This window comes from Lygodium microphyllum, chromosome 22 (assembly GCF_053477565.2).
Source record: "Lygodium microphyllum isolate KBCC chromosome 22, Lygodium_microphyllum_v1.1.10, whole genome shotgun sequence".
Taxonomy (NCBI): domain Eukaryota; kingdom Viridiplantae; phylum Streptophyta; class Polypodiopsida; order Schizaeales; family Lygodiaceae; genus Lygodium; species Lygodium microphyllum.
This window is the reverse complement of record NC_141156.1, coordinates 64,040,281-64,066,253: the sequence shown is the minus strand read 5'-3', so window position 1 is coordinate 64,066,253 and position 25,973 is coordinate 64,040,281. Positions and strand designations below refer to the sequence as shown.

General features: G+C 36.8%; 1 protein-coding gene across 1 annotated transcript; it reads left to right on the top strand.

The window, feature by feature from the left end:
* The first annotated feature begins 13,353 nt into the window (after window positions 1-13,353).
* Window positions 13,354-15,045, top strand: LOC148017233 (small ribosomal subunit protein uS4y). Its single transcript, XM_087662950.1, has 3 exons — window positions 13,354-13,513; window positions 14,229-14,610; window positions 14,717-15,045. Exons 1-3 carry the CDS (start codon window positions 13,486-13,488, stop codon window positions 14,895-14,897), a joined length of 591 nt encoding a protein of 196 aa, XP_087519076.1. The 5' UTR covers window positions 13,354-13,485; the 3' UTR covers window positions 14,898-15,045.
* The last annotated feature ends 10,928 nt before the right edge of the window (window positions 15,046-25,973 follow it).

The following is a 25,973-nucleotide window of genomic DNA, read 5'->3' as shown; positions in this document are numbered from 1 at the left end:
ACGCACTTTGCATCCCTTTCATTTGAAACAATCAGTTAGGCAAGGATGTCCTTTGGCTCTGTTGCTTTTTACCCTAGTCTCCAACTTATTGGTATAGAAGAAAGTTCTTAAAGGTCTTCCTCTTCTTGATGTATCTACCTCTAGTGGTCAAATGTTTGCAAATGATAATGCTAATCTACATGAGGAAGAATCTATCTTGGTTCCCTTATTAAATGTTTATGATGAATTTTGTGTGGTCTTAGGCTCCAAGGTTGCTAATATTGAAGACTAAAATTCTTCAACTCCACTTCAAGGATGATGGTGATCTTCTAGAGAAAAGAATATTGACCTGATAAGGTTGCTAAGAAGTTCCATTTAAAGGATATTGGCCTAAGAAGGGTGTCAAGACATCTGGGGTGTCATATTGGTATTGGTGTTACTAAAAGTTGATGATTTGATTAGTTACAAGGAAGGATTAATGGTAAATTGGCACATTGGGATTCACTAGTCCTCTCTTTTGCTAGGAAGATCATTGTAGTCTGACATATCCTTCAATCTTTAATAGTGTTTATGGCTTCTATCTTTTCTTTCTACAAATCCTCCTTAACAAAGATTGACAAATTATTGACTAATTTTAAATGGTTTAATGGTGATAAGAAGGCTTAGCATTCCATTAGTTGGTCACAAGGGACCTCAAGGAAAGAAGAAAGAAGCTAGTGGTTTGGGGATTACAAAACTATATGATCATTCCCTTTCCTTTGCCATCAAGTGGCCATTTAGAGATCCCTCGACTTCGTGGCATTCTTCTCAAAAGTTGGATCAGTTCTTCTAAAATCACAAATATGGAATTTTATTAATGGGATTGTTTGATGGCCAAGTTGTTTGTTCTTAAAATTCCACAATCTCATATTTGTGGATGTTCATCAAGGCTTAGATGACTATTCTACCTAAGGTCTTGGTGGTGGTGGTGGTTTGTGGGGGGAGAAGAGGGTTGATTCTAGCCTTGTGCTTTTTTCATATTGATGCAATAATCTATGAAAGGTCCCTCATTAGTTTTCATATTGATTCTATCCATCTAGAAAGGTCCCTCGTTAGTTTTTGTTAACTCTAAGCTCTTAAAAGCTTTTTCAAATAAGGGTATTGATGTTATGATACTTGGTATAAAAATAAATATAATACCATTTTATTTTTATGGCAAATATTATAACATTTTCCAAAGCAATGTTATGATTATAGCAACTATCATAACATTTCCCAAGCAATGTTACGATTATTAATTCAAATAATTGATTTGATTATTATATTTTATGTGGATTCTTGTTTATAATTATTCATCACACTACTAACTAACTGCATGTGTGAACGTTTAGTACTGGTCGCGTCATGCTAGGTGGATAGCATGGGATTTCATGTGTTTTGAGTTTTAAATGGAAAGATTATTAGATTGGAAAATTGGACGAAATTGGGATTTTCATATTTCACCACAATATTTTTTAGATGTATTATTTGTGCCCTTAATGTGCAAGACATGTATGTCATATATGACTTTATTTGTTTGCTAAGTCCTAAGGTTGGGCATAATCATTTATATGAGCCCAAATATATCATTTAGATATAGTGAAAAGAAGAGTCATTCATAGAAAGGAGAAAAAAGTATGATGTATCATCTTATTTTGGGCACAAGATCAATGAAATCAATAAATACATGCATTGAGAATAGCCATGTCAATGCATGGGGAGAGATCATACCCAATTGGTGTCATGCTTCTCTTGTTACATTTTTCTCTCTCTATTTTGTTCTCAATTTTAACTTGTGCTTATTCTATCAATTTATGGCTTAGTTTTCTCAACATAATGTTATGATGGTTACTATAAAAATAAGATGATTTTATATTTATTTTTGTGGATTTTCATTTGTCTATTGCAGCATGATAGTGACCTATTGCACATGTGCACATGTGTGACACTGGTCGCCTGGTGCCTAGTAGATAAATTGTAGGGAACTAATGTGTTTTGTGTTACAATTAGTAGATTATTAGACACATGTATGTAAAATAATTATTTTGAGTGGAAGCATGTTAATGCATAAGAATTAATTGCTTTTGGATGCTTCATTAGTGTAAAATTATTATATTAGCACGAGATTATTGTATGCACACACATGTAATTTATTTGTTTATTTGTTACTCTTGCACAAAACCTAAAATTGTAGACAATAAATTTTTAAAACCTTAGAATAGGTTTATTTGACAGGAGTTAGATATTATTATTAGGCCAAAAGCATTGTACCCAATTGGTGTCATGCCTCTCTTCTTGCATTTGTTTGGCCTATCGATTACTGAGAGAGATTGGGTAGTCTCACCCTTATGTGCTATCAAAGTGGATTAGACTTCTTCCCCTATGTATATTATGCATTTCAATCTCAAGCATTATCGGATTAATGAAATCCCACTCCCTAAAGTCAAGATGAAAAACCATTGTGCTCTAGATTCAAAAAGCAACGAACCATTGGAAGTTGAGATATTTTCTTTGGTCAATTGAAATAATGTAGAAGACTGCAAAGAAAGTTTCACTAGCCTCACCTTTTCCAAAGATTAATCTATTCTACTAGAAGATTGCAAAGAAAGTTTCACTAGCCTCACCCTTTCCAAAGATTAATCTATTCTACTAGAAGATTCTTATGAAGAAGGTGTCTACAAGAGATAAGCTAATGAAATGAGCCTCAATACCTTCGGTATGTTTGCACTACTATAGCAAGGAAGAGAATGTTTAACGTTTATTTTGGGAATGTAAATATGGCAATCTACTATGGAAAAAGATCCAAAACTGGATAGTGAACTCGAGTTTTCATTATGTAATCACTTGGAAGCAAGCCCTTCTAGCAGTTAAAGGTAGAATGAACCCAACCTTTGTTCCCTTTTGGAGTGTGATTAGAGGAGTGATTCTTTTAGCCATTTGGAAGGTCACAAATATAAAGGTTTTTAAAGGGGCACCTTATGTTACTACAAACCTAGCTAACATATTTTGTAAGCTTTCCTCTTGGTGCCTTAAGTTGCTAGCATGTCTAGGTAAATAAATCTTTTTTAAGCTATTGTTTTGAAGCAAGTCAGTACTACTAGCTGAGCAGACTACAATGTACATATTGCTACTTATTAATACAATGATGACATTACAAAAAAAAAGTGATGTGTTCAAAGATCATCAAAACCAATCATCCAAACTTTGATAAGCATGTTGGTGATTTGTTGTGTAGAGAAAGTAAATAGGGTTTGTTTATTTGTTATATGATGCATTACTATTCTTGTCAACAAGCACCTACTTTGCCACAACATTTTTGAATTTATTCACAACCAAAAAGAAAGTAATATGCCCATTAGATAGCATTGTTTGCTCTTGACATAAAATATGCATCCATCCATGATGAGGGGGACCATGATCAAGACCCAAAGTGCAAAGTGTTCAGTATGGTAAAGAGACTGGAACAAAGGCCTTGTGTTGAAACTAGGCTTCGTATGAGGAAGAAAAACTTAGAAGCTAAAAAAAAGAAAATTCACGAGTCAATAAAAGTGGTATCATTGTCAAGCAAGTCCGCCCACTTTGTCCATCTATTCCATGCATTGAATGGTTTTCGTTACATCGAGATGCAAAAGTTTGTACACTTAGGAAGTAGCATCCTTATGAGTTCTTGCAATTGCGAAGCTAGGTTTGTGATCTTGTTATCTCTCATAGCTTGTATCCTTCAAAATGACATTAATTTTCATGCCCCCTCAATCCTATAATAGATAAAATACTTGATGTATTTGAAGAAAACAAACATATCCTTCACATTCTTTGTGTCTTGCGAAGAGTACTGAGACAATTAAGGAAAAATACCTATCATGGTACTTTGGGGTGGTGAGACAAGTAGGGGCCGCCGGGGTGGTACAAGTAGCAGGGAGAAGGAGGTGGAAGAGGGGGACAATAAGAAGGAGAAAGGAGTAACATTGGAGGAGGAAGGGATGATAGAGGAGGTGATGAAAGGAAGGGAGAAGAAGGCTATGGAGGGTGACGGTGTGGTAGGTGATAGATGTGGTGTTAAAGGACAGGGAGGAGGAGGAGAAAGGGGAGATAGACATTCATGGAGCTGAGGGAGGTGCAAACAGAAGAACTGGGAGTAGGAGAAGAAGAAGAAGAGGAAAGAAGAGGAGAAGAAGGAGGAAGTAGCAAGAGAAGAAGAAGTTAATTTAACTTTTGTCCCTTAAAAGCAAGAGTACTTTTATTTTTCTAAAATCTAAACTAGGAGAAAAATTTCAACAAAATTTTGGTTTTTATATTTTCCTATAAGAAGGGTTATTTTAATTAATCTTCTAAAAAATGGACCAATCCCAAAAGAAGCGGGAGTAGGAGAAGAACAAGAACAAGAAGAGGGAAGAGGAGGAGAAGGAGGAGGAGGAGGCAGAAGCGGAAGTAGCAAGAGAAGGAGTTCATTTGCCTTTTGTCCCCTAAAAGAAGGGGTATTTTTACTTTTTCAATCCAAAGAACAATAAAATTTTCAACGAACAATTGGTTTGTATATTTTTCTAAAGAAGGGGCTCCTTTACTTCCTTTTTTAGAAAAATAAGAACAAATTTAAGTTATCCATCACGGCATGCTAGTGGACAAAAGATAGACATACTTGCAACTACAAGTGCAATCTTTGAAATTGAACCATGTATGAGGAAGGGGCAATGCCTTTCCAAGTGGCCCATAGAAATTGGGAAAAACATGAGAGTAAGAGTTCAGCCTCCAAATGCACATTGGTCGGGTTCACCCCCAATCCAATGTCCCTTCTTCACCAATGCTTTGTTGCTTTTTAGACTTTTAAGCCAATGGTAGCATAGATTACTTTGTTGTGATTGGCTTGTTTCTATGATCTTCTTCCCTGAGTTGTGTTCTTTTGGCACACTAGATAGGGGTAATAGTGTGAAGATTTAAGTTGGTGATTAGCTATAAATAATCATTTGAAAAAAAGTGAAGAAATTTCGACTTGCATTAGTATGGTTTGGTCTAGACATGTTGTTGAAGTCCAAATGTGTGAAATTTTGTGGTGACCTTTTACTAGCATGTCTACCCTAGTTGAAACTTTAAAGTAAGAATATAGCATAAAACATTTGATTGCCAATGTAGTGGCAAGATGAATGGACATAGATTTTTCATAATCAATCTAGCTACCCAACTGTGAACCTACCTGTAAGCATCTTGTAGCCAACTCCAAAAACACAACTTTTCTTCTAAGGTGACTTAAGGAGCCAAAGTCTCTCTAGTACAATTTCAAAACAAGGCATCACTATAGTATTTCCTAACCTTTTGCAACAACACCCTATTCCTACTTTGCCATAGGTGTCTAAGCACAACTCCCTAATTCCACAACTTAAGAATCTCATCATCAAGGGATCCCTTATCTCCAAATAATTGAGTCTTGTAATGAACACTAGCATGGAAACCCCTTCATAAACCCACTCTCTAAACCTTCACCAGATATTTTGGGCAAAGGCACAATGCTAAACTATGTGAGGATATATTCTCTCTATATCAAATAGAGAGGAAACCATGAAGAAATATTCACGAATTCACCCAATCGATCCTTAATAGCTAACTTTTTGGAAGCTATATTCCAAAAAATCACATTAAGCTTGGCCAAGGGGGTACTTCATATCCTTCTAATCATATGCCTCCATGTCTTCCAATTGGTTATCATGGAGAAAGACTACCACTCCTTTACTTTGGAAAAGAGTGTGTTGTTTTCATTGTCAACATCCTTCATATTTTTAATTGTAAATGTACGTTTACATTTAGAATCAACCTAGAATTTGAGAGAATGCCCCTATGATATAACAAATTATTGGAATGCCATTATTGATAGGAATTTTGCATAATTTAATGTAAGAGGGTGCCCCTTTTGTACAACAAATGTGGAAGGCCAATTCTCCTTGGAATTCTACATAATTATATGCAACCATTTAACTTCCTCTTTATTCAAGCTGCATTGCTCTACAAAAATTTCCAAATCGCATCCTTCCAATTTGCTAAGATCCCACATCTGATCATCCCATGACTCTCTTCTTGTCAAAGCTTCTAGTTTCTAACACCCAATGCATCTCTATGTTGAAACGCACGGGCACCAACCAAATCACATATGATAAAGAATAATCACCACCCCAACCACTTGATGAGCACCAATCAAGATGTTTGAATAATGCTTTCCATGCCTCTAGCAAAGCTTAAGCCACTTCTAAAGCTAAAATTTTTCATTTGAAATCAACAACCAGAATTACATATTCGAGTGTGAAGTCCTCCCATTTCCCTTTAGACATTTTGGCCTTAGTCATCCAATTCATTAAAATCACAAACCACAAATGATCCTCATGTAACCTCTTTAATAACCTAAAAACTACCTTTTTTACTTTATCTTCCATGGATTCTACTCCTAACCCCCCCATTGTATTTACTTGTTATATGATGCTCCAAGGATATTGTATGCCACTTTGAAGATGTCCACAACTCCACACAAAAAATCCTAGAGAGCCTCTCCATCATTTGGCAATTCAACTTGGAGAAAGCACAAACTATGGTAAGAAATGTTTCCAAATGACTAATTATACTACTAAGAACCATTGTCTTCGCGACCAAGTTGATTGATAAAATCATAAAACTTTTGATTTTCCCTTGAACCGTTGTAAACAACCATTAGAACCTTTGCTTGGTTGTTATGCCAATTCTTAACGAACAACCAAGGTATCAAAACACTTCTTGCTAAAACTATGGATTGACATTACCCCTCCTCATCATGTGTCAAAAGAAGAATTTCAATTTCTCTTGTGCTAAGGTCTTGCTAATCATAGGTCTAGAAACCATGGAAATTTTCTCATAGATTTCAAGTGATGAAAATTTTTCTCATTTTCTGCACTAATGATATTAGATTTCCCATCACTCTAAATTATTTAGAGTTATCATCTACAAACATTTGGGAGAAAAATATAGCACCATCTAGGTGAGGAAGACCTCTCAAGATGCCTTGTTGCACTTTAAAGTCAATCATTATTAGAAAGGGGTTAGTAGTGATTCCAAATATTAGAAGAGAAGACAATGGGAAACCTTGCCTGACCACTCTCTTTAACTCAAATTATGAGAAATAAGTACATTGATACTAAGTAAGGCCTTGACACTTAGAATAAGGCAATGACCATACCACCAAATTGGGTTCCACATCCAATAATATTTATGAAATCAATGACAAATACAATCTAATGTGATCATAAGCCTTGTCTAGGTCCATGTTGACTAGCACAAAATTCCCCTCTCTTTCCAAAGGCTAAATCTCTTGATCACATGAGATTTTGAATAACATCATGAATTCATTGATATAGATTCAAAATAGCACTATGAATTTTTTAGCCCTATCTAAAACCCATAATACCCACTTTGTAACACCTTTGGCAACACACGTTTGCTTCTTGTAGACATTAACAAAACAATCTTTGTGTGTGTGTGTGTGACACATTTTCAAAATGTGAGGCAAATATATCAAATATTTACATCATCAAAGGGAAACATGCCATAAATGATTAAACTCAAAGGATTTGAAATCTAATTTAAGACATTCCAAAACCACCTTTAAGATATGCCTTTTATGTTTCACTTTTCCCAACAAAGCTAGCACCTTCTTCTTAATAGAATCCACCTCCTTGGTACAAATTTTTTGAGTACATGAGTTGCTATGCACTATCTTGTTCCTAAAATTACATTATATATGGTTCAAATAATTACATTACTCTTAAGAAAAATACTATAGTTAACCCTTACATGATCAACCCACTCACTCGGTTTCTTCCACAACACCTCATTTTGCCAAAGTAGGTGAGGTACATCATCATCTACTCTACCACATAATAAAAAATTTGGTTAGAAACAACCAATCTGGTTGTGATTTTTGTGTGGAAAGCTTCCATCTAAGCACTCTTCAAGCTAATAGATTGAATTTTGTCAAAGGATTGGACCTCCAATTTCTTCTTACCCTATTTCTCCATGCCTTGGTGCTACCTTCAGGATACCTCTTCTTCTATTCCTCTCTCATGTTTGGATAGATAATTGTCTCTAAAGCTCTTGCATAAAATAAGAGGTCTATTTGAAGGTCCAACCAAATCACTTGACTATTGTGTCTAGCAAATGGAGAGATCTATCACCTCTCTTTCTTCCTTGCTAGCAAGGAGCTCAAGAACCCCCAACTTCTTTATGATTCAAGCTAAACATTTCAATTGAATGCTCCATCTTCCTTACATCAAAATTTCCATTAATCTATATATCACTCCACTTCCTAGTCCCTCTCCTATGTACAGCCTTTGCCAGTCGATGTTGTGAAATGATCAATGACTCATGATCAATAGAGGTCTCTAAAGTAATCAAGATAGATCTATTAAAAAAAGGATCCTCCGTCAAATCTACTAGATCAGCCCAAGAGCATTCCAAAACAATACTTCCCCACGCTTGAACTAGCGATTCCCAGCTTTTGAGAAGGGAATTTTGACCTTAATTCCTCTACAAAATGGAGCCCCAAGAGGAACACCAAGGAAAAAGGAATTCTCTTGCAAGAAAATCTATCTTGTAACATCAACAAGCTTGTTTATTAGGTTTCATATGATCACAATGAAGAAAAGAACACCAGGCACAACAAATCTTCATGCAGCATCATGTAGATCTCCCACGGATTTGATAGAATCAACCATATTCTTCAATATCTTCACAAAATCCATCGATAGAACAAAGAAACCAAAGGAATACACCATCTTTGAATGGAAATACATCACATAGTATTCATCTTCAATATCTTCATAGTCTTCTCTCTCAATCTCTCATATACAATCACTCTGTTTTAGTAGAATTGACTATCTCTGACTCTCTCTCTCTCTCTCTCTCTCCATCAATAATACATCATATCCTCACTACAATCTCTCATAATCACTCTCAATAATCCTTCTTAGGTCGTGGATACCCCTCCCAAGAGGTATGTCTGATATGACGAGTCACCAGAGCCACTACAGTGTCCTTTCATAGCTCACTACTGTCACTTCACTCCAGTCTTCACTTGAGTCTTCAGCAGCTACTTCTTTCACTTCTTTCAGCTCTTTTGCACTTGTATTCACCTCTTTCCAAGGCTAGAAAATTTTCCCAAGCTACACATACATTCTACAGAACACATACAGAAGCATACAGAACAGTCACAATACAGTAACAGAACAGAGACAGAAGCTCTACAGAAGACCTACAGAAGGTCATCAAAACCTCATAACTCATACTCAAACCATTCCAAACTCTCACAAACCATTCAATAAGCTTTTACAATATCTCAGTCTTCATCAATCAATACTCCATCCCTCCTTACAGAAAACAATCAGAACAAAACAGAACAAAATAGAAGGTATACAGAACCAATCAGAATCTATCAGAACATCACAGAACCTCACATCTCTACTAATAAACATCATGAACTTCCAAAACACAATCAATATCATCCAAAACACTCTCAAAACACTTCCAAACCAATCAATCATCTCATAAAATCAACCATTCAGCTCTCAAAAACAACAAAAATCAGCCAAAAAACAAGTCATTTCAACACTCAATACAAAATAACGTCTTTTGATGTGAGATCATGCCAGTCCTCTACCTGCTAGGAGGTTTAGTATTGACTATAAAACATTGAAGTAATGAAGATTATGACTATATATTCTAAATCATTTTTAGCCAAGAGAGGTTGAGTTTATAGGCTTTTTCCCTAAGAGTTTCTAAGGATCAAGTATGGCATTTAGGACCATCGTACTAGCCACAAACTTATACTAATGTCATGTAAGAGATTTAGGATTATCAATTTGATCCTTATCAATCATATACCAATTCAAATATTTGTAGGTTGCAAGATATTTAGGAAAATATGTTATATTTGTATTTAGGATGGTAAGTGGTCTCCAATGATTGGCCCTCTTTCTCTTCCTTTAAGCTTAAGCTCAAGTAGGCCTTCATTGACCATTTCGAGCATGCTATTAGAGAACACACATTAATTGAAGAAGTTACATAAACATAATTATAAACATCCCAATGAACTTGAAAATTTTCATGGCAATACTAGTAAGGTGAGGGGACTTACCCTTTTCCATTTTTGAAACTACATATTACAACTCATCAATGGTAAATGGCTAGTCTAGAAGAATAGTATTAATCAAGATTCTCTCCTCCATGCAACCTAGAAAGCATTTGAACCTATCAAGTACCAAACGGAGTTGAGATTCTCTCATTCGTACAATCTAAAAAGATTTAGAATCTATAAAGTAGCAACATGGGAAGTCAAACAAGACTTGAAGGTCTATGCAATCTCCTCATCAATAATAAACAACTTGCCATTGGAGTCCTCAATGGACACAAGGGTTTCCTTCCTCTCATTTGCCTTCAATGGATCAAAATAGAATTAACTTGGGGTATCCCCTTCAAGATTCTAAGCTACCTTTAGCTCCATCTTAACACCTTCAACTTGATAAGCTTCTTGACTTTCAAGATAACCCTCCATTCCTTGTAAGATCATAACGGTACATGATAAAAACGAAATGATAAAAGAGCACTAATTCCATTTCTTCTATAATATACATCTCTAGTCCACATGTGTCATTATTCTACAATCTTCTTCCTCCCATATCTATTAGAAAAACAGCAATGACAATCTTATAGCTTCTATCCATCCTTAAGTGAAGATTGGCCATCTACAAGCCAGTTGTGTTGTATTCATGATATTCCCCCTCTTTGAGACATGTTGTGTTTAATTTAAAGAGAGAGGAGGGCTCCTAAACACCTTAATCACATTAATCACTAAAAGACAACACAATAGGTAAATGGTTAGAATCGGGACATGATGCATCACATGCAATTTGCTTATAGGTGCAATCCAACATTCACCACGAGAAGGATACACTCTATCCAATCTCATGCTCTCTAGGTAGCAGGTTCTATTGGTGTTAACATATCCAAAGACATGTTTATTAATTGATGCTTTAGTACCAAATCATCCTAGCTTTACCCTTGGATTTGTCCAGCTTCATGCTGACCTATCATTTTCACACAAAGTCATATTCCAATCTCCTAAGAAAAAGATGGCTCCTATCTTAATAAATCCTTAAGGAGATCCTGTTTGATTTGCTCTTTTGGTTTGCAAACATATTCTAGGTGTACATTGAGACAATAAAAAGGGATGTTTCCCTATGCAAAACTCTAGATATAATCATGTTACTAGAACCATCAACAATTGCAAGAGAGCATTACCTTGAATTTCTCTTTAATAAGCCATGAGCACCACCCCTGCCCTTGAATCAAAATCAACAACACTGGCATCTCCTGAAGTTCATCTATCATTTAGCATCTCATTCCCAAGCTTGATTTCTTGCAAACCAACTAAATTAGCATTCATCTATAACAAAAGTCTCATGCATGCTTCCTTCTTATTCTATGAATATAAGCATCTTACTTTCCATGTGAGGACCTTGAGGTTTCTCATGATCATATGCATCATCCCTTTATTCTAAATCCATGGGGTCACTATCCACATCATCCAAAATAACTACATTTATGCTACATCGATGACTTCCTAGCCACTTTCTTAAGAGAGGACTTCCCTTTTCCATTGTTAAAATGTGATTTTGTTTCTCCTTTGCATCCCTATTCGACTACTATGGATTATTGTTATCAACCAAATTTCTCAGATTGAGATTCTTCAACCTCAATATGGCAATATCTTTCCATTTTGAACCATTTCACTCAATTAGGCATGCTCCACTTTCTTCTCAAAACCTTTGTTTAGTCCCTACTCCTCAAACTCTTTAACAATATTCATACTATTGTCATACTTAGAAATTACATGCATCAAAGATGTCAATTAATTCACAAATTTAGTTTCTCCTATCACATGCAATGTATGCTTTCTATTTCATTCTATAAATCTCTTGATTGCTTTCTTGTGTATAAAGGATGCAACCAAGTACTTCAACTAATGCCATAATCTCACGTCCATCCCTTTAGGGAGAGAGGGAAACTTGACCGACCTTGTGCATTCATATTATAAAAGCTCCTAGAGAAATCATGCATTTAAGTCTTGTGAGGGAAAACGTTGTAGGTGAGTTGAGGATTCCCCTTATTGTAATTTGCTAATTGCTACATCTTCTTATAGTTTTATAGCTTGAGATATTCTTGTAAGGATTTCTTTATCTGTAGTCTACTTGGTTGCACTTCCTTAAAAATATACACATGCTCCAATTCTAGAGACTCTATAGTACCTCTTTGCATCTTTTGGGGTTCATTAAATTCATTCAGCTAAGCAATCCCCTCAAGAGGGTGAGGTCATTAAGTAGCAAGCCAACCCCTTGCATGCATGGTGATGGCCACATGTCATATTAATAAAAGCCAATTAAGAGGTTCTAATTACACACATGCTTCTCCTTGCCATTCACTCTTGTAATTCTCTCTCTTGTGCTCATAGGCATACTAGTAGCTTTAATGTTTGTAAGTCAAGAATTCTTCACTCTTATGGTTACATCACGCAAGCCACCAATGGGTTAGATACTAAACATATGTTTAAAATGAAGTGCAAAGTGCTTCAATATGAAATGTTGCAAACAAAGCAAAGTTGGTATTTCATAGGCTTAGGTAGCAATCTACAGGTGGAATGCATTAAATGAAGCTAATACATAGTAGCCTTGGTAGCATGCTTTTGGTGGAAAATGTTAAGTGAAATTAGGTGTAATATGAAACGTGAAGCACATTGCAATGCATTGAGAATTCAAATTAAGCTACTTTAGAGTGGACTAGCAAGCATTAGGGTAAGTGTGATTGTAGTAGCCGCCCTCAAAGGAGAGATTATTGCATCCCCTGATGAGAGACCACTTCTTCTCTCTCATTTTTGCCTTTCTTGAGCAAGATGCCAATTAGAGAGTAGCATGCTTCTTGTTGATTGGTCCTTTCAATTGACCTTCTCCCCCAAGCCTAACCTCCTTTTGGCACGCTCTATAGGGGCTCTTTCATTGGATGATTTGAATGGTTGATTAGTTAGAAAAGATTGTGTGAGCAAGGTGAATATAACTTTCATGAAGCACAGGTAAAACACAATTGTTTGGTAGGCAACAAATAATTGTCAAAAAGCGAGATTTGTGTTTACTGGCTCAATGACCTTGGCACACTTTGCTAGTATGCGCAGGGGAATGTCATGCCATGTGTAAAATTGGACATAAAACATAAGCGTTTGCATTAGAGCCTATAGGTGAGGCCTCTAGTCAAGATGGTTTCATAGTGTAGTATACAATAGTCTTTACTCGTTTGAGTTTAGGGTTTTAGGGCCGACTAATGCTGATGCTTCTATAAGAAAGGGCAGACGACCCACTTCTGTTTCCTTTCGCTTCCCCTTCTTCTTAGACTTTTTGGCGACTCGAGCAGGGGAGCGCAACAGGGGAAGCAGCTATGGTGCACGTGAGCTTCTATCGCAACTGTAAGTCTCCGTCTGTCTGTCTCTACTTACACAGATGTGCACACGCAAACATACACACTCACACACATGCTGTGCGATCCAAATCGGCAGAAAGTCTCGCTTCAATGGCGCGATCTGCTGTAGCGCCTCGAATCGAAGGAGGCTTTCTACGCCTTTGATCTGCCAGCTTTTTACCCTCCGCAGATTTCTTTTGCCGTATGTGCCACTGTTTCTTCGGAATCGTTCAAGTGGTTTTTACATAAGACGGCCATTAAGTTCTGTTGAGTGCATCTGGCTTGGAGTTTAGCAAATCGCTCCACAGTTCGGCCTTGGCCATCGGCTCTTACATTGGCATATTCCAGGTTCATGCTTGTAGATATCCACAGTTCGGCCTTGGCCATCGGCCTCTGACATTGACACATTTATGTGCCAGCAGGAAGTCTGATCCAATTGCTAGGTTTGAGCCTGTAGACATGTCCCGTGAGAGGTCGCTTTATAGTCTGTACTATTTATGTGTCAACACCAATATAACTCCATTGATGTGTGTGATTCACTTCCTAGGTCAGGGCATATAGATATGTTCCTGAACGCCATTTCCAGTCAATCAGTCCACTCTGTTGCTTGTAGAGAGAGAATCATCATCATGCTACTGTACAGATATGTTAATTGGTGGAATGTTTAGTCTTGAATGCCATTTGTGATTCAGTAAATTAGCTCATTTGTTTTGGTCTTACAGATGGCAAGACCTTTAAGAAACCTCGTAGGCCCTATGAGAAGGAGCGTCTAGATGCTGAGCTCAAGCTTGTTGGAGAATATGGTCTCCGCAACAAGCGGGAACTCTGGAGAGTGCAGTATGCCCTTAGTCGCATCCGGAATAATGCCCGTATGCTTCTGACACTTGATGAAAAGAACCCACGGCGTATCTTTGAAGGAGAGGCTCTACTACGCCGCATGTTTAGGTATGGTCTCCTCGAGGAGAGCCAGAACAAACTGGATTATGTCCTTGCTTTGACTGTGGAGAACTTTTTGGAGCGCCGCCTGCAGACTTTGGTTTTCAAGTCAGGAATGGCAAAGTCAATCCACCATGCTCGTGTTCTCATCAAACAGAGACACATCAGGTGAATCCAGTGTTTTCTTTCAGTTGATTTTCAAGTCAGGAATGGCAAATGCAATCCTCTGTGATTGTTTCACAGTTTAATAAATTGGGATGTTTGTGTCTTTCAGGGTTGGTAAACAAGTTGTGAATGTGCCCTCTTTTTTGGTGAGGGTGGACTCTCAGAAGCATATTGACTTTGCATTGTCTAGTCCTTTTGGAGGTGGCAGACCAGGTCGTGTGAAGAGAAAGAACTTGAAGGCAGCATCCAAAAAGGCTTCAGGAGGTGATGAAGAGGAAGATGAGGAGTAAATTTGTCTCTGGAGCTGATCTCAAAGTATTGTAGTTTAAAGGTGCCCTTAGTTGTTACTATCTGAGTTTTACAATTTTGTTAGTCATCATTTTGGACCAAATAGGTCTTGACATTTTCGTGAATATCACATTGGGTTTCAGCCCAGCATCTGAGGTTCTCGGTGGAAGTTAGTGCAAGCATGTCTATGTGGGTTTTATTGCAGTGGTTATTTGCAGTTTTGTTACAAGTTAGGTTGTTGCATTAGGTACTTTATCTACCATACAGTATAGAGTGACATTGCACTATGATTCTCTTTTGACATTATCTTACTGATCTGTTACTTGTATTAAGTGGTGGATAGAAAATATACCTATTGGTCTAGTGGTGTCACTCCTTTGAGAAAAGCTTAAAATCCTATTGCGTTGATTTCATAGCATTGTGATTTTTAAAGGGTATCCTGTTAATTGGTTACTTAATGTTCTGAAAGTGTGTTAATTTAATAATATAAAAAATGTTGCTAGTGGTCTGCAGAGACCTTTTTCATGACAGCTCAAAATACTACTGCATTTATACTTGACTTTTCCATCGTTCCAGCTTTACATTTGCGAGTTTTTAAGTGCATATTCCTGGGTCATATCATAGGTGAGCTCTTGCACAAGAGCTCACCTATGATAGAAGGTGAGGGTGCTTGGTTGGTACATCGTTCCAGCTTTACTTGTTCCATCGTTCCAGCTTTACATTTGCGAGTTTTTAAGTGCATATTCCTGGGTCATATCATAGGTGAGCTCTTACACAAGAGCTCACCTATGATAGAAGGTGATGGTGCTTGGTTGGTACCCAAGCAGGGTAAACAGGATTCACAGAAGTGCAAAAGTGCTAATGATGTTCAACTCAGCTGAAGTTGAAAACCAAAAACTGCTCATACCAAATCTTGCGAGCGATAATCATTTTGCATAATCAAACAAGAATGAAAAGTGCCTTGATGGTAGAGCCTAGGCCTCTACTAGTTTGGGGTGTCAAGCATTCTTGTATTTTTAATCACTGAAAATTAACAGCTGCTCTTGGCAGTAGTGGAAAAGATCAGATGTCAAAATGATCATGTGAGCCATCATCCGAAGCGACTGTCATCGATTTGCAACTTGTATTGGAAAGTAAAAGTGTCTTCCTTCATCATGAAGACATTTGTAGGTTTTGCCTTGCCTTTTTTGCCATCAATATGACCTTGGCCTCTCTTTAGTGGAAACTTGTTTCTAGCATGATAAGCAAAAGTTCCCACTTGTAACACACTATTAAAGCCCCCCTATTGACATTTCCTTAGCTCTTTCCCTAAAGCCTATGATCGTATGGATCAACTTCCTCTCTTCTAAAAAATGAGGCCTAAAGAATTTTATTTTGCATGGAGGCTTTGTAGGGTTCAATTGTGAGAAAGTCAAAACTTTCAACAAACAAGGAGGGTCAGCTCCCCCATTTCAATATCATGATTATCTGATTTGTTTATCTAGAGGACCACCTATCAATCACCACTTATCAACTGGAAGGAGATGGTCTAGTCTATAATTATTTACTCCTTTTGGAAGGCCACAATCAAGTATCAATTTGGTGAGAAATCGTAATGTCCCAAAGTATGCCATCCCAAAACAATCAAATACAGTCTCTGAAGCAAATTGGTATGGTCATCGTAACTCTACCCTATGAAAGGGGCACCCAATTGATGGAGTTGTGCAGCTTTAGGGGCTTTGTAGATTTTTATCATGGTCCCAAGCTCCTCTTTGAATATCATAAAAATTGGTGCAAGTCATTTAGGAATCCTTGGAAGAGGAATCTTAGTACCTATAATTAACTATTTTTTGTATTTGATAACTAAAGAGCTTGGCAATAATATTCTAGGTCTCAATCTTGGCATAATGCTTTCTCACACTCTTTTCAATGTTAGGGGGACTATAACCCTATGAGACTTATGCCCTTCAAGATTCGTGTTGGGTTGAGCTCCCCTTTGCCCCTTAACATGTATGATTTAAAGCTATCCTAGCTCCTTTGAGTAGAGCTAAAATGTAGACCTTATTGTGTTGTAAACTCTACATGACTCCCAAAAGTCCTCATAGACTTGGATACCCCTCCTTTTTAATTATTAATTCTATTCTAAAATATACTAGATTCTTGTTTTTAAAACTTTGAAGTAGGATAATTTTTAGGGATTGCTTTGAGATGAAGGTGAATCAACCTACCCCTCTTGCTCTTAAACTTAAAGAAGCAACATGATGAAATCTAGGATGCTAACAAGAAATGAAGAAATAACATTGAGCAAGAGGTATTGCTTAAAAATCACTAATTACTAGAAAATTTGCAACGAGCTCTCCCCCTTCTCAATTGGCTAAACAATTTTCACATCCTTGAATGTTCAAAGGCACTAGCAACCCAAGGACTACTCTTCTTGTAAGGAAGATGAGGATGTACTAGTAGGCACATGCATATTGGGTCAATATGTCACTCTAGAGCATGAGGAAGGCCACAACCTAGTTTGTGACCAAAAAAGTGTGATGACACCTTCAATGAAGAATGAAATAATTATGGTTTGACTTAAAATATATTCAAAAAACCGAGGTAGAGGAGTTGCTACCAAAGGACTCTCTTGGGTTTTCCAACAATTCTAACAAGAAAAAATCTAAACAAAGAATTTCTAAGGTTGGTGTTTGTATTAAAGGTTTACCCAATGGCCTCCCTTTGGTTTTGAATAATTCTAACAATAATACTTTCGAAAGGTTTTTTAATGTTCACGCTAGCACTAAAGGTTTACTTAATGAAACCAAGAGCAAAATGGCTAAGAAAAAACCCTCGAATTTTATTTAAAAACCAAACAAAATCCCTCAAGGTTATGACCCTAAGCATTAATGGCTTGATTGATCCCATAAGGCCTAAAATTATTAGAATTTGGTTGCTTGAAACTACCAACTTTAGAGACTTGTTGCATACAAGTAGTCAAAGTGTCATGCCAAGAATTGAAGGAAAATTTGGCTTTTATCTTCAATATTCACAAGAGGATCCTCAATGCCCATTCCCATAGAAGTGGAGGAGCTGTAGTTCACATAGTATAACCTACCCTTTAGTAATCCCTCCTTATCATTAGGACTCCCATATCTTATTGGTAAAGATATCTTTGACGATACGATCAGGTAGGAAGTATTATTATGGGTAAACAAAAGAGTGCTTGGGCCTCTTGTAAAGCTTGAAATAGCCTTGAGGATATTGGGAAGTCACATGTTTCACATAGTCCAACAACAAAAGAGTGAGCACCTAAGAAAATCTAGGCTAGATAGGATTTATGCCCCCATGGTTTGCTTTCTACCTTTATTTTGGCTTCTTGCAAGTCTTAAATTGCTAAACATATTTGCCCACTCTCCAATCCACCTAACCTTCTCCCATAAATATGATGTTATAAGATTTGATTGGCTTTGTGTTGATGGAAGTTTTGGAAAATTGAGAATGTGCTTCCATTAAGATGATTTGAAATGAAAGTTTTCTGAATTTGCAAACTACAAAAGCTTTGACCATTGTAGTCAAGACACTCAAGTTTATCTCAAATTAAATGGGGAGAGAGCCACTAAGAAAAGACAAAATATCTACCAAATACATCAAACTTTTAGATTTAAAGGCCAATTGGAATGATGACCAAACATGAGATCATGGGTACATAATTTAAGCAAGGCTAGAACGCAAATTTAGAAGAAATCAAAGTTCACCAAATTCTAAGGTTTGTTAAATTTTGGTCGGCTAGTAAGGTACACAAACCTAATAAGGAAGTTTTTTCTATTCTTAATAAGAAGGAAACATAAATAATTCTTCCCCTCCTTAACAAAAATGATATCCTAGATAATTTTAACAAAGATAATTGCAAAGTTATTTATGATTTTTATGCAAACATCTTCAGTAACTTTCTTTAAGGCAACTTTGAAAAGAGCTAATCTCAAATTAAATGGGGAGAGAGCCACTAAGAAAAGACAAAAGATCTACCAAATACATCAAACTTTTAGATTTAAAGGCCAACTGGAATGATGACCAAACATGAGATCATGGGTACATAATTTAAGCAAGGCTAGAATGCAAATTTAGAAGAAATCAAAGTTCACCAAATTCTAAGGTTTGTTAAATTTTGGTCGGCTAGTAAGGTACACAACCTAATAAGAAAGTTTTTTCTATTCTGAACAAGAAGGAAACATAAATAATTCTTCCCCTCCTTAACAAAAATGATATCCTAGATAATTTTAACAAAGATAATTGCAAAGTTATTTATGATTTTTATGCAAACATCTTCAGTAACATGCTTTAAGGCAACTTTGAAAAGAGCTAATCTCAAATTAAATGGGGAGAGAGCCACTAAGAAAAGACAAAAGATCTACCAAATACATCAAACTTTTAGATTTAAAGGCCAACTGGAATGATGACCAAACATGAGATCATGGGTACATAATTTAAGCAAGGCTAGAATGCAAATTTAGAAGAAATCAAAGTTCACCAAATTCTAAGGTTTGTTAAATTTTGGTCGGCTAGTAAGGTACACAACCTAATAAGGAAGTATTTTCTATTCTGAACAAGAAGGAAACATAAATAATTCTTCCCCTCCTTAACAAAAATGATATGCTAGATAATTTTAACAAAGATAATTGCAAAGTTATTTATGATTTTTATGCAAACATCTTCAGTAACATGCTTTAAGGCAACTTTGAAAAGAGCTAAAATAGCTAGTCTTTAACATAAGGTCATCTTTAGCTATTTCTCTAATATTTTGGAAAATAGTCTTGATGAATAAAATATCAATAACATAATTTTAGCCTCAAGCAAGGTAAGGGTCAATGTATTAATGGTTTGCTTCATGAGTCTTATAAAGAGTTTACTAATTTTGTACCCATCCTCTTGGAAAGGCTTCTTGCATTATGGGGCTCTCCCTATTGACATTAATGAGGGGGAAGTTTTTTCTATTCTAGACAAGGAGAAGGAAAACTAAATAATTCTTCCCTTGACAAAAATGATATCCTTGATAATTCCAACTTAGATAACTGCAAAGTTGTTTATGATTTTTATGCAAACATCTTCAATAACATGCCTTAAGTCAACTTTGAAAAGAGGTAACTATATCTCTAATATTTTGGAAAATAATATTGATGAAGGAAAGATCAATAACACAATTTTAGCATCAAGCAGGCTAAGAGCCAACATATTGATGGTCTACTTCATGAGTCTTATAAAGAGTTTGTTAATTTTGTAACCACCCTCTTGATCCTTGTTTGGAAAGGCTTCTTTGCATTATGGGGCTCTCCCTATTGACATTAATGAGGGTGGCATCAAGCTCATTCACAACCTAATAAATTTTTTCTATTTTGAACAAGGACAATGAAAAATAAATAATTCTTCCTATCCTTAATGAAAATGATATCCTTGATAAATTTAACCAAGATAACTACAAAGTTGTCTATGATTTTTATGCGAACATCTTTAGTAGCATGCCTCAAGTTAACTTTGAAAAGAGCTAAAATAGCTAGACTTTGACATAAGGTCATCTGCAACTCTATCTCTAATATTTTGGAAAATGATATTCATGAAGAAAAGATCAATAACACAATTTTAGCCACAAGCAGGGTAAGGGTCCTCATTAATGAGGGAAAGCCCCCTCATTAATGTCAACATCCAATAGGCAAGGATGCCCTCTAGCACTGCTTCTATTTGCTATTTGGGAACATGCCTTGGGTTGTATGTTTCAAGATCACATAAATAAACTTAACTTTCATCCTTGTACCATTGACTTGCCGTTCTCGGACAATGAGGAGTACGAACATGCCATTAAAATGATGGCAAGCCCAAGGGTACACCCTCGGTAGTACCGGTCTATATGATGGCAGGAAATCTTTGCAAAAGACCCAACCCTGTCACTTCCCAAGTGCCAAACAACAAGAGGGAACTCCAGGAGATTTTGGAGTATGTGACCGGCAAGCTAGCTAGCAATCCAACAAAAAATTTCAAGCCACTCCAAGATCTCTTAGATGAACAAAGGTGGCAATGGACCAGGGTGCATGACCTAAACCTCATGTACAATTGGGCCCTAGTCCCCGATCAAAGACACGAGACATACCAAGACCTAGGAGACGACGAGCAGTTAGACAAATATGCTTCCAATGACGAATACAAAGACTGTCGCTCCTTCAGTGATGAGAGTGAGGGTAAGATAGATACCATAGAATATGACACTGAAGGATGAGAGATAGAACAGATAAGAGCAGATTCCAAGCCACAGAGAAAGAACACCTTCAAGATAGAGTGAGGGGTCATGCGCGTGGATTGTGACCGTGCTTGGTTGGAACATATAGAAGACATAGACTTTGAACAAGTAAGCCTAACCCAACCAGGTGCCACGCTAGTACTTAGAAAAGGTAACATTCTCCCTATAAGAATGAGCAAATGATACAAAACGAATGTGCCAATAATATTAACCACACTATTAAGAATGAATAGGGCTTCCTTAGAATGTTTTGGGACTCTCTCTTTAATTTTTGATTGGTCTTATATTCCATGATTAATCACAATAAGGCAAGAATTAGAAGTCCCATCGAAGAAGTTTCCAATTGCTTGCTTCAACAAGGTTGCCAAATCATCAAACAAGGATATGTACATTAGGGGAGTTTTGAGGTCTCAAAACAACCTTTCATGATGTAGATAGAGAGTGATCTGGGCCAATGGGAGCAAAGCCTCTATAATGAAACTCCTATTTTTGAGAAATCAAAATTTTTCTCTAAAAAATATATAAATGTTTATAAATATAATTATTTAAATCTAGATACCTATATTTAACTCATTTGGCTGTGGTGATGTCACTCTCTACATTAATGGCATAAGGTTTAGTTTCCCTTATAGAAATGACAATCATAATTGCAAGATTGTATCTAATTTCAATTAAACAAAAAGTAAGTGCTTCAAATTTCCCTCCCCTCCCATCTTCTTCCCTCCTTTGTCATTCCTTTCCTTCCCTCTTGCGGCCATGGATATAGAATTTCAACCCTCAATAAGGTGCCCAAGCTTTCGGATTACATTCGTATCAATGTTTAATTAATTTTAAGAAAATGGAGAATAGATTCCAATTATTATTAGTAGAAGTAGCTAGATCATCATGCAAGAAGAACGATGTAGAAAAGGACAAAGGTGTGAGAGCTCATTCATATTGAAGGATAGAATCAAAGACTTTTGACTTGGAGCAAGCAAGACTAGTGTGAAAGAGGTGTTGGTACAACATGTGTTTATGCATAGAGAGCTACATTTGAGACTTGGAACCTCAAACCATCCACTTCATAGACCTAATTGTAAGTACTTAATTCTTAATGAGTGTCATTTTACAAACTTGTCATTAGGTTTATTATGATAATATTCATTTATCTTATATAGATATCTATGTGTCTAATCTTGAGAAATGGTAGTTGATGGAGTGTATTTTTGATGCTATTAATGTTTTTTATGGTTTCATTAGGGAATAAATGTACAAAGGTAGACAAAAATCATAGCTTGTAGAAAATGGGGTATTCTTTTATGATCATTCTTATGTTGCCCACAAACAACATTGCCAATGGAGTGTAATATCCCCCCTCCTTTGCATGATTTTTGAAGCTTTCAATAGCCATTGCCTAGTTGCTTTAGACCAAAATCTTGATGACTTTAGTCAAGATCTTATACTGAATCTTGATATATGGTTCAATGAGAAAGTCATTACAATTCTAAAGGCTAAATGATCGTATCCTTTGCATCAAGTAAGAAGAATGAAGATATTGATTTGCCAAGCTCATTTGTGTTCAAACTTAATAACAAAAGGGTAAGTTCCTATAGTAAATTATACAAACTTGCCTCTACATTTGATTTGACTTCTTTAACGAGAAACATTTGTGTTGAAGACTTGGCAAATATCAAAGAGGAGGAATAAAAGTATACAATGCAAAGATATTGAAGTGAAGCTCTCTTTACTTTTTGTATAGTTGCAAACATTGCTTGTGAATGTAATCTATGGCAACCAAGCTCTAACGAGAGTCTCTATGTAATTTTTTTTTGGCAATACAAAAAAAAAAGGGTATTTTTTCATACACGTGTGTAAAATTGATAGTAATGAAAAGGGATATTTACAACACCCACTTGGATAAACCCTCAAGGAGCTACAAAAACCTTAGGTTGAATTCTCAAGGAGCTACAAAAAACTTGGTTTAAGGCCATGGTGGTTGCGCTTGGTTTTCTCCACAACAGCTATGTGGTTAGAAAGATTGATGAGGAGAAGGAACTATGCTATATTTTATGTGAAGAATATATTGATAAACTTTCATGGGTTTTGGAGTTTATTTGGAGGTAGTTTGTTAAATAGGGGTTTAGGTTGAAATAGTAAGATTAGTGATTATTAAGAGTTATGTTAGAGTATTAGTGAAACTTAAGATATGAATACAATTTTTATATCAAAGTTCATCTCTGGTTTAAGTGGTGAAAGAGTTGGAGTTAGAATATTTATATTTTTAGTTCAAATTGAAGAGTTGATTAGACAAGAAGATTGCAACAATGGGTATGGTGGAAAGGCTTCATGTTGGCCAACTCCATATTGTACCACATTGCTTCTTGTGACACCCTTTCCACATGTGTGTCTCTTTGTGGCTCCATCTATGACATGTGATTCCCTTTGTGCTTATGACTCTCTCTACACCATTAACCTTGATTGGACCCACGTCTTAGCTTTTACTTGATTGATCTCATACTAAATCATGACTCATTGTTGCTCTTTTCATGCAAGCATTGCCTTTTGAACTCTCTTTAGCAAATTCCTATGCTCACGTCATCTCCTTTCTATTGTGATTGCCCATCACAATTACAAGATATTAGATTGCAACAATTTCAAAATTCTTTAGATCAAAATTTAATTTTGTATGTAAATTCATCTCTTGCATGAATAAAATCTTGTCACCAAAATGCAAGCTTTGATTGATAAAATGAACTTGCACTACAAAAGCCTTGCACTTGGAATTCCAAAAATACGACTTAGAAGAAGAAGTGAGTTGAGGCTTATTCTCCACCCACAATTGGCATTGTTTGGTTATTGTGGGACTTGCAGATTTTGTATGATCATAGTCTCCACAATGTGGAAATCCAATGTGAGGTGCTCCATGCTGTTGAGATATCGAGCTCCACTTGTGATATGCCAGGGTGACCGTTGTGTATTTATGTCACCGACTTGTCAGTTGTAGATGCGGTTGGTACACCGCCCATGAATAATAGCTAGATGACAGCTATCCTTATCTACTCTAGTTCGTGGCTCAGTTAGTATGCCACCTTAGTTAGTTGTCTTTGGTTTGAGACCCATATATAGGGTTCTTCTATTTCTTTGTATGTGACTTCTTTTTGGCTTACACAACTAAGAAGAGGAAAACAGTTTTCAGCCTCCACCTTTGTGTGTATTCCCCCATTGTGCAAGCAAGAAAGCTACAAGTGAGACTCCTTCCTTCTCTCCCACATTCTTGACATGGTATCAGAGCCTTGTTCGTGGTAAGGAGCTCAAGAAAGCAAGCCAAGCTCGCGGTGTTCTGGTAAGAGGAGCAGTGTTGCTTTCATTTTCTGTTTTGGGAGCAGATCTCTGCAGGTAGCACAACTGAAAATTGCAAGAGTGCATTGTCTCAGGTTGAGACGCCCTTCGCGGTGAAGCAAGAGGGCAGTATATGCTGTGGGATAAGGGCTTTAGCCCTTGGCGACCCTGTTTTTTTGATTTAAGGCCATTTCGGGGCCTGTTTTGGAGGCGGAAGTTTTTTGCACGCACTCAGGAAAAGGCCCAGTTTTATGCTGTGCAGACACTATTCTATAGGTCTGTGAAAAGTTACTGTAGAAATTTCATCGTATACCTGTGCGTAGAGACATTGGGAGTTACAGAATCATCCTCGTTGCCTGTTGATGCAAAATCGTCACTAGGAAGTGACTGTGTGGTCAAATACCACTTTCGTCAGTTTTACAGATTAGCCCTTGTGAGGCTGAAGTTGTGTTCTTTGCAGTGACAGAATTTTTTGCAGTGTTCTGTAATGGCGTCTGATTCTCTTTCACAGATTGTCACTGAAAAGCTTGACAAGAACAACTTCCAAGCATGGAAGTTTAGAATGACGAATTTCCTTATGGGAAAAGGATATTGGAAATTTGTTGCAGGAAATGAAGAAGAACCAGTTCTTCCTGATGTTCCTAATCAACAGCAAATGGAGGCATTCAAAGCATGGCATGAGAGAGCCAGGAAAGTTATGTACTGGCTGTCTATCAGTATTTCAGACTCTATGATTGTGCATATTCAGGATGCAAGTACGCCAAAGGAGGCATGGGATACTTTGTCAAAAATGTATAGCACAAATACGCAAGCCAGGAAAATGCAGCTCAAGCAAGAGTTGCACAATGTGCAAAGAGAAAATATGAGCATCAATGACTACCACATGAAGGTGAAGAAGATTGCAGATGCACTTGCTTCCATTGGGTCGCCAGTGGAAGATGATGATTTAGTTTCTGTGACCTTGAATGGTCTAGGAAAGGATTATGCACAGTTTCGAACATCCATTTCCGTCCGTGAAAGATTTCCTGATTTTGAGGAGTTGATTGCTCTTCTAATTTCTGAGGAGCAGAGAAATGGTGGTGCATCTTCTTCAGGAGGAACTTCAAAAGAGTATGCAGCAAACTCAAGAAAACCAGTCCTATGGAGGAGAACGTGGTAACTCTAGAGGCAGGGGGAGCCAAAGAGGTCATGGTGGATGGCAAAGAGGTCAAAATGCAAATAGTAATGTTGAATGCTACTACTATGGTAAAATGGGTCATATGGCTAAAGACTGCTATAAAAAGCAGAATGACATCATGAATGGAAAATTGCAACAAGGGAATTATGCATCTTCTAGTAGACAGGGTGATGACAGAAATGAGCATTTGTTCATGGTGCAGCACATGAACAATTCTGTGACAAGTGCAGAAGAAAGCAATGATGTATGGTATGTTGACTCAGGTGCATCAAACCACATGACAGGTCATGCAGAATGGATGGAGGATGCAAGGAAAATGGAAAAACCAGGATT